The 15,295-nt window shown below is 48.5% G+C and overlaps 1 protein-coding gene across 1 annotated transcript in view; it reads left to right on the top strand.

Annotated features, from left to right (window-relative positions):
- The window catches only part of KDSR (3-ketodihydrosphingosine reductase), a 39,338-nt gene that overhangs the window by 18,566 nt on the left and 5,477 nt on the right, over positions 1 to 15,295 (top strand). The window contains exons 6-9 of the mRNA XM_059409796.1: positions 849 to 1,040; positions 6,188 to 6,271; positions 9,372 to 9,455; positions 12,618 to 12,719. Coding sequence (XP_059265779.1) covers positions 849 to 1,040; positions 6,188 to 6,271; positions 9,372 to 9,455; positions 12,618 to 12,719 — 462 coding nt within the window. The remainder of the gene's footprint in view (positions 1 to 848; positions 1,041 to 6,187; positions 6,272 to 9,371; positions 9,456 to 12,617; positions 12,720 to 15,295) is intronic.

Here is a 15,295-nt window from a genome sequence, read left to right as displayed (position 1 = left end):
GTTCTGATCTCTAAAAGCCATGTAACTTCTGTAGAGCTAACGTTCTGTGGTTGACTCGGAGTTCCACAATATTTGGTTACACAGGCTGATAGATCTAGTATTTTTCCAGGACTTTTAATATAGAGTCATTTTGATGCAAGTACTTTTAGACTTCTAAGTTAAAATGTAAGGTTTTTAAGAGTTCCTAGGACGAAGGAAAATAGACTCTTGGTACCTACGTGCGCTCTTAGCCACTATAGCCTAAGAGCCAGTGCTGGTCACGCGCTCACTGCAGCCCCGGGGCTGTGCTCTCCTTGACTTGTGTTTCCTCATCCAGTTCTCGCAACAGCCCTCTGAGCTAGTACGAGCGTGAGGCCTGGGTTCAGCTGCAGAACTAAGTAGCATGTCTGACTTTCTTCATCACCAAATAGGTAGAAAACGGTCGAGCCAAGGCTTCAAACCCGTCAGTGCTGTTAATCACTCTCCTAGTCTCTTTGTGATCTTTCTGTGATCTTCTAGTAGGATAGGAAACATTCCTAAGACTGTCTTTCAAAAAGTATTACCCTCAAGACATAGTGTACTTTTGATAAGGAGAAAACTACTCCTGACCGGTTTTCAGCAAAGACATCCCTGCGGTCATGGTGAGAATAGCGGACTAGACTGAGACAGGCTTCCAAGGGCAGGTCACGGGCATCCCGGCTCATTTACAGGCTCACGGCTTCCTCCCTTCCCTCCGCTCATCCACCGGCTCCCAGTCACTCCGGCTCCGCTGCGGAACTCAGAGCGGGAGAGCGGATAGAATCCCCATGAAGCGCAGCCTTGAGGCTTGGCCCTTGCTCACCTGCTGCGCGGCTCTTTGTTCCTTGCAGCGACTCATGAGCGTCAACTACCTAGGCAGCGTGTACCCCAGCCGCGCCGTGATCACCACCATGAAGGAGCGCCGCGTGGGCAGGATCGTCTTCGTCTCCTCCCAGGCGGGACAGCTGGGGTTATTCGGCTTCACGGCCTACTCGTCCTCCAAGTTTGCCATCAGGGGATTGGCTGAAGCTTTGCAGATGGAGGTAAGCGCTGTGCTCAGTTTCCCGTGTCTGTCCCCTTCGGTTTGTAGTCGCTTTACACACGCCGTTGCCTCGACTCAGACATTTGTAGACTTGACGTCAGTGAAGGGCAGTCGGCCCAACCCTTGCATTCTGCAGGTAACGTTTTTCATCACATGAGGATAATGATAGAAGCAAAATGGGCGTGAGGTGTTTCACTTGCTTCATTTAATACACAAAGTACTACTGTTTACAGAGTATTTTTGGCCTCATTCCGTGTGAATATGCATCAGGTTAACCAGATACTTTATTCTCTGGCGGTGTTTCTGTAACAAAAAGATGTGTCCTTAATGACTGAATAATGAACGTAGCATGTGTTTGAGGGAGAAGCTTAAATCAGCTACAGTCTAGCTCTCAGCATTTAGACAAATCATTTAACTTGGTCTGCTTCCTTTTCTGAAAAACAAGAGAGTTGGACTAAAAAATAGCATTTGGCTCTCTCTCTCTTACATCTTACTGTCTTAAAAAAATACTGATGAGAGCGAGTGCTTTTTATTTTCCCAGTTAATAGAGCATGTTGTGAAAGAGGCTTAACATCCAAATAAGTGTTTGTCATCATGCGACAACCTTCACACAATCTCGCTTGTGTGAGGCAGACTTCTGCATTGCTGTCAAGTGGGGACGCTTGGGGACACATACCCATCCCAAATTACACGCTGAAAGGCAAGGTAAAATTCTCTTGTGAGATAGGTTAAAATAACGCCACATCGTGTTAAGAGCCCAGAAGAGAATTCATTGTGATCAACCTTCTTGCAGTAAGAGTGTGATTTGGGGATATTGTTTACTGATTTATATTAGGAGTTAGCAAATTTTTTTCTATCAGGGCCAGCTTATAAGTATTTTAGCCTTTGAGGGGTAAATGGTGTCTCTTGTAACCCCTCCAGCCCACTGTGAGAGCAGGAAAGCAGCCATGTGTGATATGTGAATGTACAGTTATGGCTGTGTGCCAATAAAACTTTATTTTTAAAAACAAGTGGAGGGCCAGATTTGTCCCACAGGCCATAGTTTCCTGACACCTGATTTAGAAAATCCCCAGGAGAGTCCTTGATGGTATGTGACAGACCACACTGCCCAGCTGTGGGACAAACGTTGCAGTACAGATGAGCTGTCCAGTCAGTGACACAATCCTGATGTGCCTCTTAGGGACTGATCAACTCTGCCGTGGTCATCAAAGCGGAACCAGCCCCCAATTTCCTTTTTATTAAATGGCTTAATACTCTTAATCAATAATAGGGCATTATAATGTTTAGCTAATGAGGCCTGTGTGGTTGTGAAATTTCAAAACAAGAATATCAGTATTTCTTTTGAAATGTTTACTTTGAAAATCCTTTTGCAAATAACCACTTGATTTCTAGAACGGTTTGTGAGGTATATGGGCAGACGTGGTTACGTCACCTTATAGATACAGGAATGTGGAATCTTCAGTAGTTCATGGAATTGCTCAAAGTGGCATCGTTATTTTGCAATAAAAATAGTAACAAATTCCTTGCCTCCCCGAAGTCCTCTGCCTGTCTGCCATGGTAGCTGATGTGTCTATACTTCAGGTCAGAAGTTGCCGGATTCATCTGGCTAGTAGTCTCAGCCGTTCACTTTGGTCTCAGACACCTGCTAAGGAAATGGCTATTTTAGAAATGAAAAATCTGCTTATTAAGGCTTTTTGTTCCTAAGTCTTGTCTTGCAGAGCTTCTCCAGGATTTGCTCATTGAGGGCAAAGTGTGTAATCTAGGTGGCCTGGTTTCACTTCGGGTAGAATGGGATGTTCCTAAAGAAGAGGGAAAGGAAGTGAGTTGCTAGTAGAGTCCCCAAAGCCTCTTTGGGATAAGTGTGATTCACACGCTGCTCGTAGCTAGTGTGAACTTGAAGGCTGCTTGACTTTGGTCCATATTTAGACTCCATGAAAAATGTCCCCGTGTAAACACAAAATTAACATGTACCACGAGGGAAATAAATTCAATAATCAAAATCCAGTTTTATTTATAGCAGACTTGCATCAAAACCATTGTTTCCCTACAAACGTACGGTGCTGGTTTTGGAAACCTGGCTAATTCCACTGACTTTGCCAGGGTGGTTGTGTTTTCTGGGCATGAAACAGACCTTATCTAGAATTGCTCAGGCTCTAAGTACTTTTTGATAACCCTTTCTGGTTTAATTAACTCTTAAGCCTTCCTGTCAACCCCATCCTTTGCCCACAAACTGAAGTAGGACCCTAGAAATGTTTTGTGTACAATGAATAAGTTTGAAAGAATGCTTTTTTGTATTTTTTGGTTTTTCTTTTTTTTCTTTAACTCAGTCTTTCAGGTATAAATGTAGGATTTAAAGATTCTAAAAGGTAATTTTTTTGGAAAGCAGATTTTTTTTTTTAAAGATTTATTTATTTGAGAGAGAGAGAGACAGCACAGAGGTAGAGGGAAAGGCAGGCTCCCCACTGAGCAGGGAGCCTGAGGTGGGACTTGATCCCAGGACCCTGGAATCATGACCTGAGCTGAAGGCAGATGCTAGCAGACTGAGCCACCCAGGCGCCCCTGACTTGGGTCACAGCCAAAGATGTAGTAGCAGAGACCAGGTAAAAGCTTCCCTCCAAGGCCATCTTTCCCACAGTGTGAAAAGGAAGCTGAAGCTGACCTTCTGGAACTTTCCCTCCACAGCTCTGCTCCTCTCTCCAGCACCCCCCGCCCCCCCCACCTTCGTTTCGCTGGAATTAGGAACTACACATTGTAGGTGGGATTATTTTGATGATAAATTGGTTCTCGAGCAGAGGGTTGGCCTTCTGGTTGAAATGGAGACCAGGGAGGAGGAAGAAACCGATAAAGGGACGGTAGGGGCGGAGTGGGAGGACAGAGAACGGTCAGCAGGAGTGAGGACAAACGCACAGTGGTGAGGTAAGCGGGGGAATCAGCCAGTGAGGGCCCGGCCTATTAGTTCTTAGAGAAAGTGGTGATCTCTGGGAGTCAGCATTGTCTTAGCAAGAACATGTGAAGCCAAATTAATCGCTTTTCCTTTTCTGCTGGGGTTATGGGGTTAGTTGATTAAAGGAAAGTGATGATATAGTTTGGTGGATTTTGATTTTTACCAATTATTTGACCCAGAGTTTTGGGTCAAATAAGTCAAATAAGTCAAATAAGTAAGCTCCACGAGGGCAGAGACTCTGTCTGAGTTGCTGACATCGTATCCTCATTCATAAGCCAATACTGGCACGCAGTAGGTGCTCAATACGTGTGTGTTGGATGGAGAAATAAAATGATTGGGTGATTAGCCACTGGAGGTATTCAGCCATGGGTGGAGAGAGTCATTGTGCTTCATGATGGTAGGGATGTCAGCAGCTCCCGGAAAGGGGAGGGACTGGTTTCTCCCAGCCCTGACATCTGTGCCCACCCCGGGATGAAGCTGTTCTGGAGGGCCGTTTCAGCCCTTCGGCAGCTCAGCCGTAACCTTGAATCTGAGAAACACGGTTCTGATGAACTGTCTCCTATTAGCTTAGGCCACAGTCCTTATGTGTCGCAGGAGGAAGGGGCACAGAAGCAGCGGAGAAACGACCGTGTCCCAGCAGAGTCGGCCTCAGGCTTCCTAGGGGCTGGTTACCGCCTCTTGGCTTTTGAGGGGTATTTTTGTCTGGTCTGTGCACCACAGAGGGCAAGGCCGTGGGAGACAGATTTTAAAGTCACTGTCTCAAAAGCAAGTGGAAGAGAAATCGCTTGCTCATCAACCTCACAGCCTGGCCTGGATCCAGAGCTATTTATGAGCGTAGCTGGGCCTTGAAGCTGCGTGCCCCATCGATGCTGAGTGAACGAGCTCTCGCACGGCCCCGGTGCGCTGGAGCTCGGCCAGCAGAGACATCACCCTCGGCTGGCGTGCCCGTCAGGGTGGCCGGCCGGGATCTGCTGCCTGCATGCTTCTCCCCACCCTTCCAGCAGCTCCCGCAGGCTTAGAACGCCGCCTCACAGAGGAACCCCAGGAGAAAAAGGCCCGTGTGAAAAGATGGGGCCCCGGGATGCTCTGAGAGGCTGTTGTGTGAGGAAGCGGTCTTGTCACTCCTCAGCCCCCGTGAGGTACGTGGGGGCCTCCCCACCACCAGCTGCCTGTCCACTCTCAGCTCCCCTCGGTGTCGTCCTGGGGCCGAACAGTGAGCCAGCAGCGAGTCCACGGGCAGCAGTTGTGATGGTATGAACTGTCGCCCTTCGAGCCATTAAGAATCGGGGCCAGATGAGAGTGTGGAGCAGGGCCGCTGACGGGCAGCATCTTTGGGAGGGTGTGTCCTGGCTGACTAGTGGGAGAATCTTCTGGAGTCTTCTTGTTCCGGGCGTGTTGATGAGTAGAGAATTTCAGTGGAGGCCTGGTGGTGAGGTAAACAAGCCTAAGAGCCCGCGTTAAGCTGGGGAAGGAGTTTCTGCATCTAAGTAAGGATGAGGTGGCCTTGGGAGAGGTGCTTGGCCGGTCTGGCCCAGGACTCACCAGGGGGAGAATCCTGTTGGCTGGTTCTGCGGTGGAGGGCAGAGTAACTTCTGATGCCCTCGGGGGCGGAGGCTGGTTGCCTGGGGAGTTCTTGATCAGGCCAACGTCTCAGGGATTCATCTACTTCTCAGCTGGGGCCTAGGGAGAGGGTTTTGAGTGATCTTCATGTATTTTGTCGATGAAATCAGTAAGAGTTTCAGAGGCAGCCGTTGAGGAAGCCAGATTTGCAGTCTGATGGTGGAGGAGCAGACCCGTCCCACTGGCTGGCATGCAAGGCCCGAGTGCTGTTGGGGTCGGGGAGGGGCACGGATAGACTGCCTTTCAGCCGGCCTTCCCCCAGGGCCTCACCTGGCCCGCGGGGTGGGCAAGACTTAGAAGGAGGTGAATCTCTGTACCTCGGGGCCAGCCGCCTTCTGAAGTAGAAGTTACTGGGGCGGGCTTTTTGCCTTTCTTCCTAGATGATCTTCGTGGAGCGGAGTTTTCCGATCCCATGAGGGCTGGTTCTCCACCTGCAGAATCACCCTGCTGGTCTTGCCAGCTTCTGAGAGAGTCAGGGAGGTCATCTGTCGCATGTGCCCCCGGCAGTCAGTGCAGGAAGATAAGGGAAGAAGCGAGACCATACTTTGTTTACTGAAGGGACACGTGTCGTTTCTGAAATGCAGGTGAAGCCATACAACGTCTATGTCACAGTTGCCTACCCGCCAGACACAGACACCCCTGGGTTCGCAGAAGAAAACAAAACCAAGGTAAGTGTTTGCCGGTGTCTGTTTTGATGTTGTAAACCCCTTTCCCAATTTCTGACTTTCCGCCCATCAGCCTGGAGTCATTTTCATCAGTCAGAAAATTGACTGATTTTCAACTAATGTGCTAGGTAGACGTGTCTGGACTTTCTGGACCTTCCATGTGGGGTCTTAGAGAACACAGCCTGTATTTCCCAAGGCCATGACTTTTGCTAATAATCTTCAAGGGCTTACTTAATTAATAAGGTATTTTCTTGGTGAGGTTGAGTATGGCCTGTATTTTTAACTAACGAGATGATGTTCCTTAACAATGATATTCTCTCCTCTGAACTTAAACACCTGATTGCCGATCCTGACTTAGCCTTTCAGAAACGGATCTTAGGATTCCCTCATTCTCCCTTATTAACTTCTCAGCTCCTTGCCTGGTGCCCAGCGTCTGCCCAGTGCTCAGGCCAGTAACGGAGAAGCCAGCCTTGGTCCTTCTCCCACACCACTCACCCGCTTGACCACACATCCTCTTGGCTCTCCTCTCCCAACTTACCCTGAATTGGACCTTTTTTAAAAGCAAAGCAAAACAAAACAAAACTGCGATTATCAGGACTAGCCTCACACCGCCTCTTCACACGAGGGCCTGTAATCCTTTTAAAGAGTAAGTCAGGTCTTGTCACTGCCCTGTTCAAACCCCTCTTGTGCAAAAACAAAAACAAAAAGACCCTTCTTGTGCAGCACAGTCTAATAGAATTCTCTAGAATGGAAATGTTCTGTGTCTGCACTCTCCAATATGGTAGTCACATTGTGGCTCTTAAACACTTGAAATGTGGCTAGTGGGACTCCCCATCATAAATCTGAATTTTTTAAAAAGGTTTTATATATTTTTTTGACAGAGACACAGCGAGAAAGGGAACAGAGCAGGGGGAGTGCGAGAGGGAGAAGCAGGCTTCAGGCTTCCTGCTGAGCAGGGAGCCCGATGTGGGTCTTGATCCCAGGACCCCAGGATCATAACCTGAGCCGAAGTGGATGCTTAATGACTGAGCCACCAGGGAGTCCCCCTTGCTTCTTTCTGTCTCTGTACAGACTTCACCCTGAGAGGCCTTCCCTGACCCTCTGTATCTCAAAGGTCACTCCCTTGGAATATTCACCTTCCTGTCCTCTGGCTTTATTTTTCTTTATAATGCTTATTGCCACTGGACATTTACATTATAGCAAGGACAGTCCTGCTGAGCTGAATGCAAACTTCGTGCTTTGTTCAAAGAAGCCTCTTCTTTAGCCTAGGTGTGCTGTAGGCACCCTGCCAGCAGAGGACATGAGTGGAGAAGGGAATGGATCAGAACTTACTGCCTTGAATGGGCGCGGATTGGTTTTCCCCTCCTTTATACCAGTGCTTAGTAAGTGTGAGGCTCTGCGGCATAAAATTTGGCACTTATGCACCATAGACTGTCTATTTGCAAAGAAATGTCTATGATTTAGAAGTTTTTTTCCCTTTTCATTTCTCTTTGGCTCTGCCTCTTAAGATTACAACTATTTCAAAGAAGTAAATTTAAGCCAAATGCCCTGTGTTAGAATAAGCAGGGGTCTGCTAAGCAGATTTGCAACATTTGGTAACAGTCTTTTCGTTGGAAGGCAAAGCTGACAAGGAGTGGTGATTTCCCTGTGAAGATTGGATTTTGATGTTAAGTTGGGTTTTTTCCCTCTAGCAATAGTGTTGAGCCGACTTCTTGGGATAAATCAAACCGTGTGTTGGTGTGTGAGCCCTGTAGGGGGCGCCATAGTGCTTTAAAATCTAATGCGTGTGTGGCTGGGTTGTGCCAGACTGGTCTGGAAGAAGGGACAGGCCCTTTCAGAAGAGTTCTTCTTTGAATTCAGGTTCATCAAGACATATTTGACTTTTATGAATTGCTATGCTTTTCTAATTTAAGAAAATACATCCTGTGCTTTTATTTTAATATTCTCAAGCCTACATGGTAAATAAAAGTTACAGTTTCCTGCCATTTAAGGCTTTAGTTTTCAAATGTCTAATTGAAATTCCCTTTTAAAGAATTTCTGAGCACATGTTCATGTCACTATAAAGAAGATTTTACAAAGAAAAAAAAGAAAAGAAAAGAAAGACCTTGTCCACAAGGAACTTAGGAGGCAAAGTGCAGATACACTTGTAGCTGTAATATCTATTAAGGCAGAAATATGCAGAGATGAGAGGACAAAGAATTCAGGTACGAAATCAGGAAAGGCTTTTGAACTAGGTGGCTGCCTTTCACCACCTCGGATTTGGGGTTCTTTTTTTTTTTTTTTTTTTTTTTTTTTTAAGATTTTATTTATTTGTCAGAGAGAGGGAGAGAAAGCGAGCACAGGCAGACAGAATGGCAGGCAGAGGCAGAGGGAGAAGCAGGCTCCCTGCCGAGCAAGGAGCCCGATGTGTGCTGGGATCATGACCTGAGCCGAAGGCAGCTGCTTAACCAACTGAGCCACCCAGGCGTCCCCGGATTTGGGGTTCTGATACAGCAGTCCGATAATGAATCCCCCAGCCATGCCCGAGGGCCCTCGATGTTTTCTGTCCCATCCTCTTGTTACCTCCTCTGCGGGTCTTTTAAGACACAGCTGTGTTGTTGAGCAGGGGCTGGGCTGGGGCTCGCTCTGCCCAGGGCCTCAGCTCCGTCCACATGTCAGTCCTTTGCTGGCCTGGAATGTGGTTGCAACGGTGAGGCTGGTCATAAGGCAGACTTGCTGAGGGTGCGTGGTCCAGGCTCTGTGTGAACACTGGCGCTCAGGTGTCTGCCTGGGAGTTGAGGATGCCCCCAGCCTTGCAGCAGTGACATGGTCTCATGCCAGCTTTGCTGGTCATCGCTGGAGCCGAGACCACGCATTGCCCCACGGAGAGCGGCAAGGGCCCCTTGTTTCACTCCAGCCACCGGGGTGAATTTTATGCAGTGACCAGGCAGAAACTGGTAGAATCCAGACGGACCTGCTTCCTGATTTGAGTAGGAATCTGCTCAAAGGTAGAAAGCTGGAATTCTTTATGAAGTAGGGGAGAGACGGTTGTAAGAATGATTTGTTCTTGAATTTAATGGCTGATAATGGGATTGATAAGCCTGTTCTTTTTTCCCCCGTTTAGCCTTTGGAGACTCGCCTGATTTCAGAGACCGTATCTGTTTGCAAACCAGAGCAAGTGGCCAAACAAATTGTTAAAGACGCCATAGTAAGTACAATTCTTGTTTTCTTTCTTAATGGTTGTAGCACTAGATTTCTGAAAAGAAATAGTGTGTTTGTCCCAGAGCTTATTTCACAACATAAATTACTGTGTCTTTCTGGTCTGCTTCATATGTAATGTTGGACTCTGGTCTTCTTCCCTGAGATACTTTATCGATTCCATGTTGATTCGGAGGCTCCTAGAAACTAATTATACATTTAACCTTAGGAACGGATTGATGACTAAGGATGCCGGGGAACTACGGTTCTCTCAGAAGAACACAAGACTTCCTGTGCGTGTAAATGGTGTGTCCTAGATCCTGTCAGGGGCCTGCTGCCTTCTTGTGGCTTTCCCACAGCACTTGACGTTAAAAGATTGGTTTTAGGCACTTTATTAAATGCTGGACTTGTTGATGAAGGATTTTTTTTTCTTTGACCTTCCTGCTTCCCGGGATCATTTTTGCAAATGTTCACTGACAAGGCTGTGTGCCCAGGCCCACTGGGGCACCATCCTGTCCCCCACTTATGAGCATCCAGGCTATGAGCTTATCTGGAGTCAAAAGTGGTATCTGTGGAAACCACGTGCCTGCCATTTTGTGGAACCCACAAACAAGCCCCACAGCCTTCTGATGACATCCTGTGAACCTGCCCCCAACACAACATGCACTAATGAGGGGTGTCGGTGAGCGTTAGGTCTACACTGCAGGTAGGAAGTTTGAGGACCCTCGGAATGAGATGTCAGTGAGCCATGCAGCTGCCGTGAGGCCCGCACGTGCTGCTTAGCTCGGGCGAGGACTGAGTGGGATTCAGGAGACACCGGCTCTGGGGAGATACACACACTCGCTGGAAGCACCGGGCGCCGCCTGTGTTCAGAGGCCTAGAAAGACGGTCCTGGAGGGTGAGGGTTGTGTTTCCTGATTCCCCCAGATCAGAACAAACACACTCAGGGTTTTCAGTGATCCGAAGTAGCTGTTTGTATCTCGGTAGGATTCGTCTAGTCAGGGGTTTTCAAACTTCATTTCTTGACCACTTTACACACGAAACTGGTGACAGGCCCAGAGATGTCTTTCCACGTGTGTGTTTATCCATGGTGGCCATGTGAGAAGTTGAAACTGCATAATCTTTTTTTTTAAGATTTTATATATATATTTGAGGGAGAGAGAGATAGCACAAGGAGGGGGAGCAACAGGCAGAGGCAGAGGGAGAAGCAGGCTCCCCAGTGAGCAGGGAGTCCAATGCGGGACTTGATCCCAGGACCCTAGGATCATGACCTGAGCCAAAGGCAGATGCTCAACCAACTGAGCCACGTTGGTGCCCCAAAACTGCATGATCTAAAAAAAATATTTACTTATTAATCCATTTAAAATAGCCACAGTACGGGGCGCCTGGGTGGCTCAGTGGGTTAAGCTGCTGCCTTCGGCTCAGGTCATGGTCTCAGGGTCCTGGGATCGAGTCCCACATCAGGCTCTCTGCTCAGCAGGGAGCCTGCTTCCTCCTCTCTCTCTGCCTGCCTCTCTGCCTGCTTGTGATCTCTCTCTGTCAAATAAATAAATAAAATCTTTAAAAAAATAAAATAAAATAGCCACAGTAAACCTATTACACTTTAATGGGATCTTTCTACAATAGTAATTTTCCAAGACAAAACTTCATTGAGAAGAGTGCCTTTGTATTACATTTCACCAGTCTTTTTAATGTTTGTGTTAATTGAAGACAGCTGGATTCCCATTGCTGCTTCCACATTCAGTCAGCTGTCATCTGTTTTTTGGAGTGAAGGATATAAAGAAAATCTGCCCTTAGACAGATAAGTAGTTAGGAAAGGGAGGGATATTTAATGGACTTTTCAGATAACTGTGGACGTTCTTCTTTGATATTAAACCCAAACTGGGTGAATAATAGTTTCTTAAAGGTTAATTACCGTGTGGAATTGGAAACTACATTAATGAACTGTTTTGTTCTCTGTTACATTAAATTCCATTGGTCTTTGCACTCTGCATGTTTTGTACCCATTCATGATTTTGTAACATTATGCATTAGTCATTTGGAAAATATGGGTTCACTGAGTTATCAGAAAAATTGTATCCATTCATATTACTGCTGGTCTGATCATGAAAGTCTACATATTACAAAGCTGACAATCTCACAGTGGCAGATAGGTTTTCACAAGTCTTAATTTTTTCCTTGAAAGCTCAGATTTTTAACACTGACTATAAAGGCTGCCAATTCTCCTTGAAGTGACAGGCTCATTTTATTCATTTTCCACAAAATGTCTTCCAAATACCCAAGTCTGAATAACCGTAGGTTAAGTTTCATAACTTAAACAGTGGGAGGAGGGCCTTTCTGCAGGGCAGCTGTCCACCTTGGGGACGGAACCCAGTACAAGGCACTGGGTGTGTATTCTCTTTTTGACACCCAGAGTATTAAGAAGACTTGCCCATTAGAGTGGAGATTTAATAAAATGATTAATTTTATTGCTCTATCAAGAACACTTTAGAGCAAAACTGACCTTTTAAAATCTTTGAAAGATTTTTAAAAAATTCCCTTTACTTATCGCTGCAAGTGTGTGTGGCCATGGTGGGGTGCCGCTCCTGTGATTGGTGCTAATGAGGCAGCCGTTTTGCCCATCAGTGCAAATGTCAGTGAAAAGGCAGTTAAGGTCTTAGTATTATTACGACAGTCATTTTGTCCTCCTGGGTCCCCTGAAAGGGTCTCAGGACCCCCAGCCATTCTTGGACCTACATTTTGAGAATGCCCTGCGTAGCCATTCTGGCCCATCGGCTGAGGCCACATTCGTTTACAAGCTTTGACATAGCTTGTTACCCTCTCATGCTGCCTAAAGTGGACACGCTTCATTGTTTCTGCTTTTTTAATTTAATTTAATTAATTAATTAATTAATTTTTTGAGAGAGAGTGTGCAGGTGTGCTCTGATGCGAGCAAGCAGGGGCGAGGCAGAGGGAGAGGGAGAGAGAGAACCTTAAGCGGGTTCGTCTCCCAGTGTGTCGCCCCACGCGGGGCTTAGGCTCACGACCCTGAGATCCTGACCTGAGCTCAGATCGGAAGTTGGATGCCCAACTGCCTGAGCCACTCAGGCGCCCCGCACACTTCATGGTCTCTGATGTGCTGATTCCTTTCCTGGTTATGACTGTTGCCTCTTTTCTCCTCCTTCTGTTTCAGCAAGGGAATTTTAACAGCTCCATTGGCTCCGACGGGTACATGCTGTCGTCCCTGACCTGTGGAATGGCTCCGGTAACTTCTATTACTGAAGGGCTCCAGCAGGTGAGCTGTGCTTGTAACCAGGCAGACGGACAGACAGACACACAGTGCCTCTCGTTAAAACCCAGTGAGCAAAGGCTAATAGAAGACTTGGCCACTTTATCTGCGGGTGTGAAGTTGATTCTCTTGCTGTGGCCGCGATGAGAAAGTAGGACATAGTGAAGGGCAGCAGCTGAGGGGTTCAGAGAGGGGAGAAGTGTCCTGTGCTCTGGCCCCGCGGAGGTAGAGGGGTACGCCGTCTCTGCTCTCGGGGCGTTCACTCGGGTTCTCTTGTGAGAACCGCAGGTATTTACGGTAGAGTGAGGTAGGGGACCGGGCATCAGACCAGAACCCCCCTTCCAGAGGAGTCAGGTCACAGGCAGCCATGCTCAGGGAGGTACAAGTCAAGGGTTCACCGCAGACCGTCCTCTCACCCACGCTCTGGCTCATCCAGCCACCGAGAAGTGAGCCGCTCGTCGGTGCGCCCGGTGCCGTGTCGGCTGCTGCAGACTCGGGGGGCAGCCTCCGCAGCCTCTGGGCTCACGGTCTAGTGGGAGCGACGGGCAGAGGTGATGCGCATGCAGCGTGACAGGACCAGAGCAGTCCCCGAGGGCTGGCTCTGTGCGGCCCTGATGAGGGCTGGCGGAGCGCAGGCGGAGGGCCGGGAGGCTGCCTGGAGGGGCGCTGCCCGCACTGTTGGGGAGTTTATGACCAAGTCCTGAGCTTTGTGTGGTCGGCCGTGTCCAGACTGGACAGCCGGAGGACTTGGGTGTGGGCTTGCTCCACTCTTCTGTTCCATGACTTTGTTGACTCTCTCTTAGAGGTAGACAGTGTGTTCCGTGTAAGCTCTCCGAGGGCAGCCCCTTACAGCCCGTGCCTGGCACACAGCGGGGGGCCTCAGGTCAGCACGTTCTGTGTGGCCATCTCGTCCCCTCTCCTACTTCCACATGCGTGACGCCCGACAGAAGACTTCAGCCCGTAGCTGTTTCGTCCGCTGCAGTTCTGTATAAATTTCCCTGAGGTGTTTTCCCTGGGCTGCGACCTCCCATCCCCACTTCCACATGCCTGCAGTGAAGCTGTGTTCCCCAGCATGCCGCCCCCACCTCCCCATCACCGAGCCTGTGCTGCCTCTGTGATCGGGGTCCATGTTCATGTCCACTCAAGGCTTGACAAGGAAGCGGTGTCATCCTGGACCCCGTCCTGCCCCTCATGTGAGGGGTCAGGTCTGTCTCTCTTCTGACTCCCCAGCTTTCCCAGCCCCGCTGCTGCTCCCCTGGGTCAGGCCTGGGACACTGCGGTCACCTTTCCGCTTGGGTCTCATGCTCTGAGTCAGACGGTCACCTGGGAGCGTATGGGCCCGTCAAATGTTTCGTGTGGTTCATCTGGTGTGCAGGTTGACATGAAATGGTTTTAAAATTAGATGTCCATGAAAAGTCAGATGTTTCATGGAAAATCAGAAGGCCCGACAGCACACGGTCCGCATTCTCCCCTGACAGTAATCACGGGGACAGGTGGCAGCCACTCCTGTTATACGGGACATGGTCCTGCTCCCCGTGGCCTTACAGCACCCTGTCCCAGGTCCGGGTGCATCCGAGAGCCCTCACATTTCCATGCCCCTTTTTCCAAACCGTATAACCCACCCTGCAGGGCAGCCCTTGGCAGCTCCCGAGGCGCACTGACGTAAAGCTTCCGCTCCATCACGTGGCACAGCCCTCTGACCTTCGACCTTGCTCACCTTCCTACCCCTCCTCCTCTTCCCATGACTTCATGTCTGCCTCCATCCCCAGCCTTCCTCTGTCTGACCGACTTCTAGTCTTCCTTCAGGTCTCACCTTAAGCGTTGCTTTTCCCAGAAAACTCCAAAACTGTTCAATTCCTTAGACTTAACTATTTTAGCATTTTGGTGTGCTGTGTTCTCATTGCTTTTTCTTGATTTTGTTCCTTTCTTTTTTTCTTTTTTTTTTTTTTAATAATAGACTTTATTTTTCAGGGCAGTTTTATGTTGATAGGAAATTTGAGTTGAAATATGGAGTTCCCATACACCCGCCTCTTCCTGAGCCCACAGACTCCCCCGTTACTAGCACCTTGCATTGGCGTGGCACGTCGGCACAGGTGACAGACGTCATTATTAATGGAAGTCCATGGTTTACATTAGGGTTTACTCTTGGTGCAACATGACCTTCTTGCGGGTTTTGACAAGTGTACACTGCCATGGACGTCTGGTGCCACATGTCCACCGTCCCCCTGTATAACATGGAGTCATTTCCCAGCCCACACATTCACCCGTGCTCCTCCTGGTCATCCTTCCCTCCTCCTCCTGAACCCCTGGCAGTCACTGAGCTCGTCACTGTCCCTGTCGTTCTGCCTTTTTCCAGCTTCCCTTTGGTTTTTTCATTTTTCAAAGTTACCCTTACATACCCTTCAGAGGACCGGTGTCTTCAAGGCTCTGTGCGAACAACAGTGGCCCCCCTTTGGCCTTCTCGGACGTAGCCACACTGTTCTGTGGCCTGGGCCTCCACGTGTCCATCTAGAGTGTAAACTTACGTGGCCGCCTCCACGTCTCCCTCCAGAGCATGTCCAGAGTGTAGACTTACGTGGCCG

The sequence above is a fragment of the Mustela nigripes genome, chromosome 8, assembly GCF_022355385.1.
Source record: "Mustela nigripes isolate SB6536 chromosome 8, MUSNIG.SB6536, whole genome shotgun sequence".
Taxonomy (NCBI): domain Eukaryota; kingdom Metazoa; phylum Chordata; class Mammalia; order Carnivora; family Mustelidae; genus Mustela; species Mustela nigripes.
The sequence above is the reverse complement of the archived record's forward strand: the minus strand, read 5'-3'. Positions and strand labels throughout refer to the sequence as shown.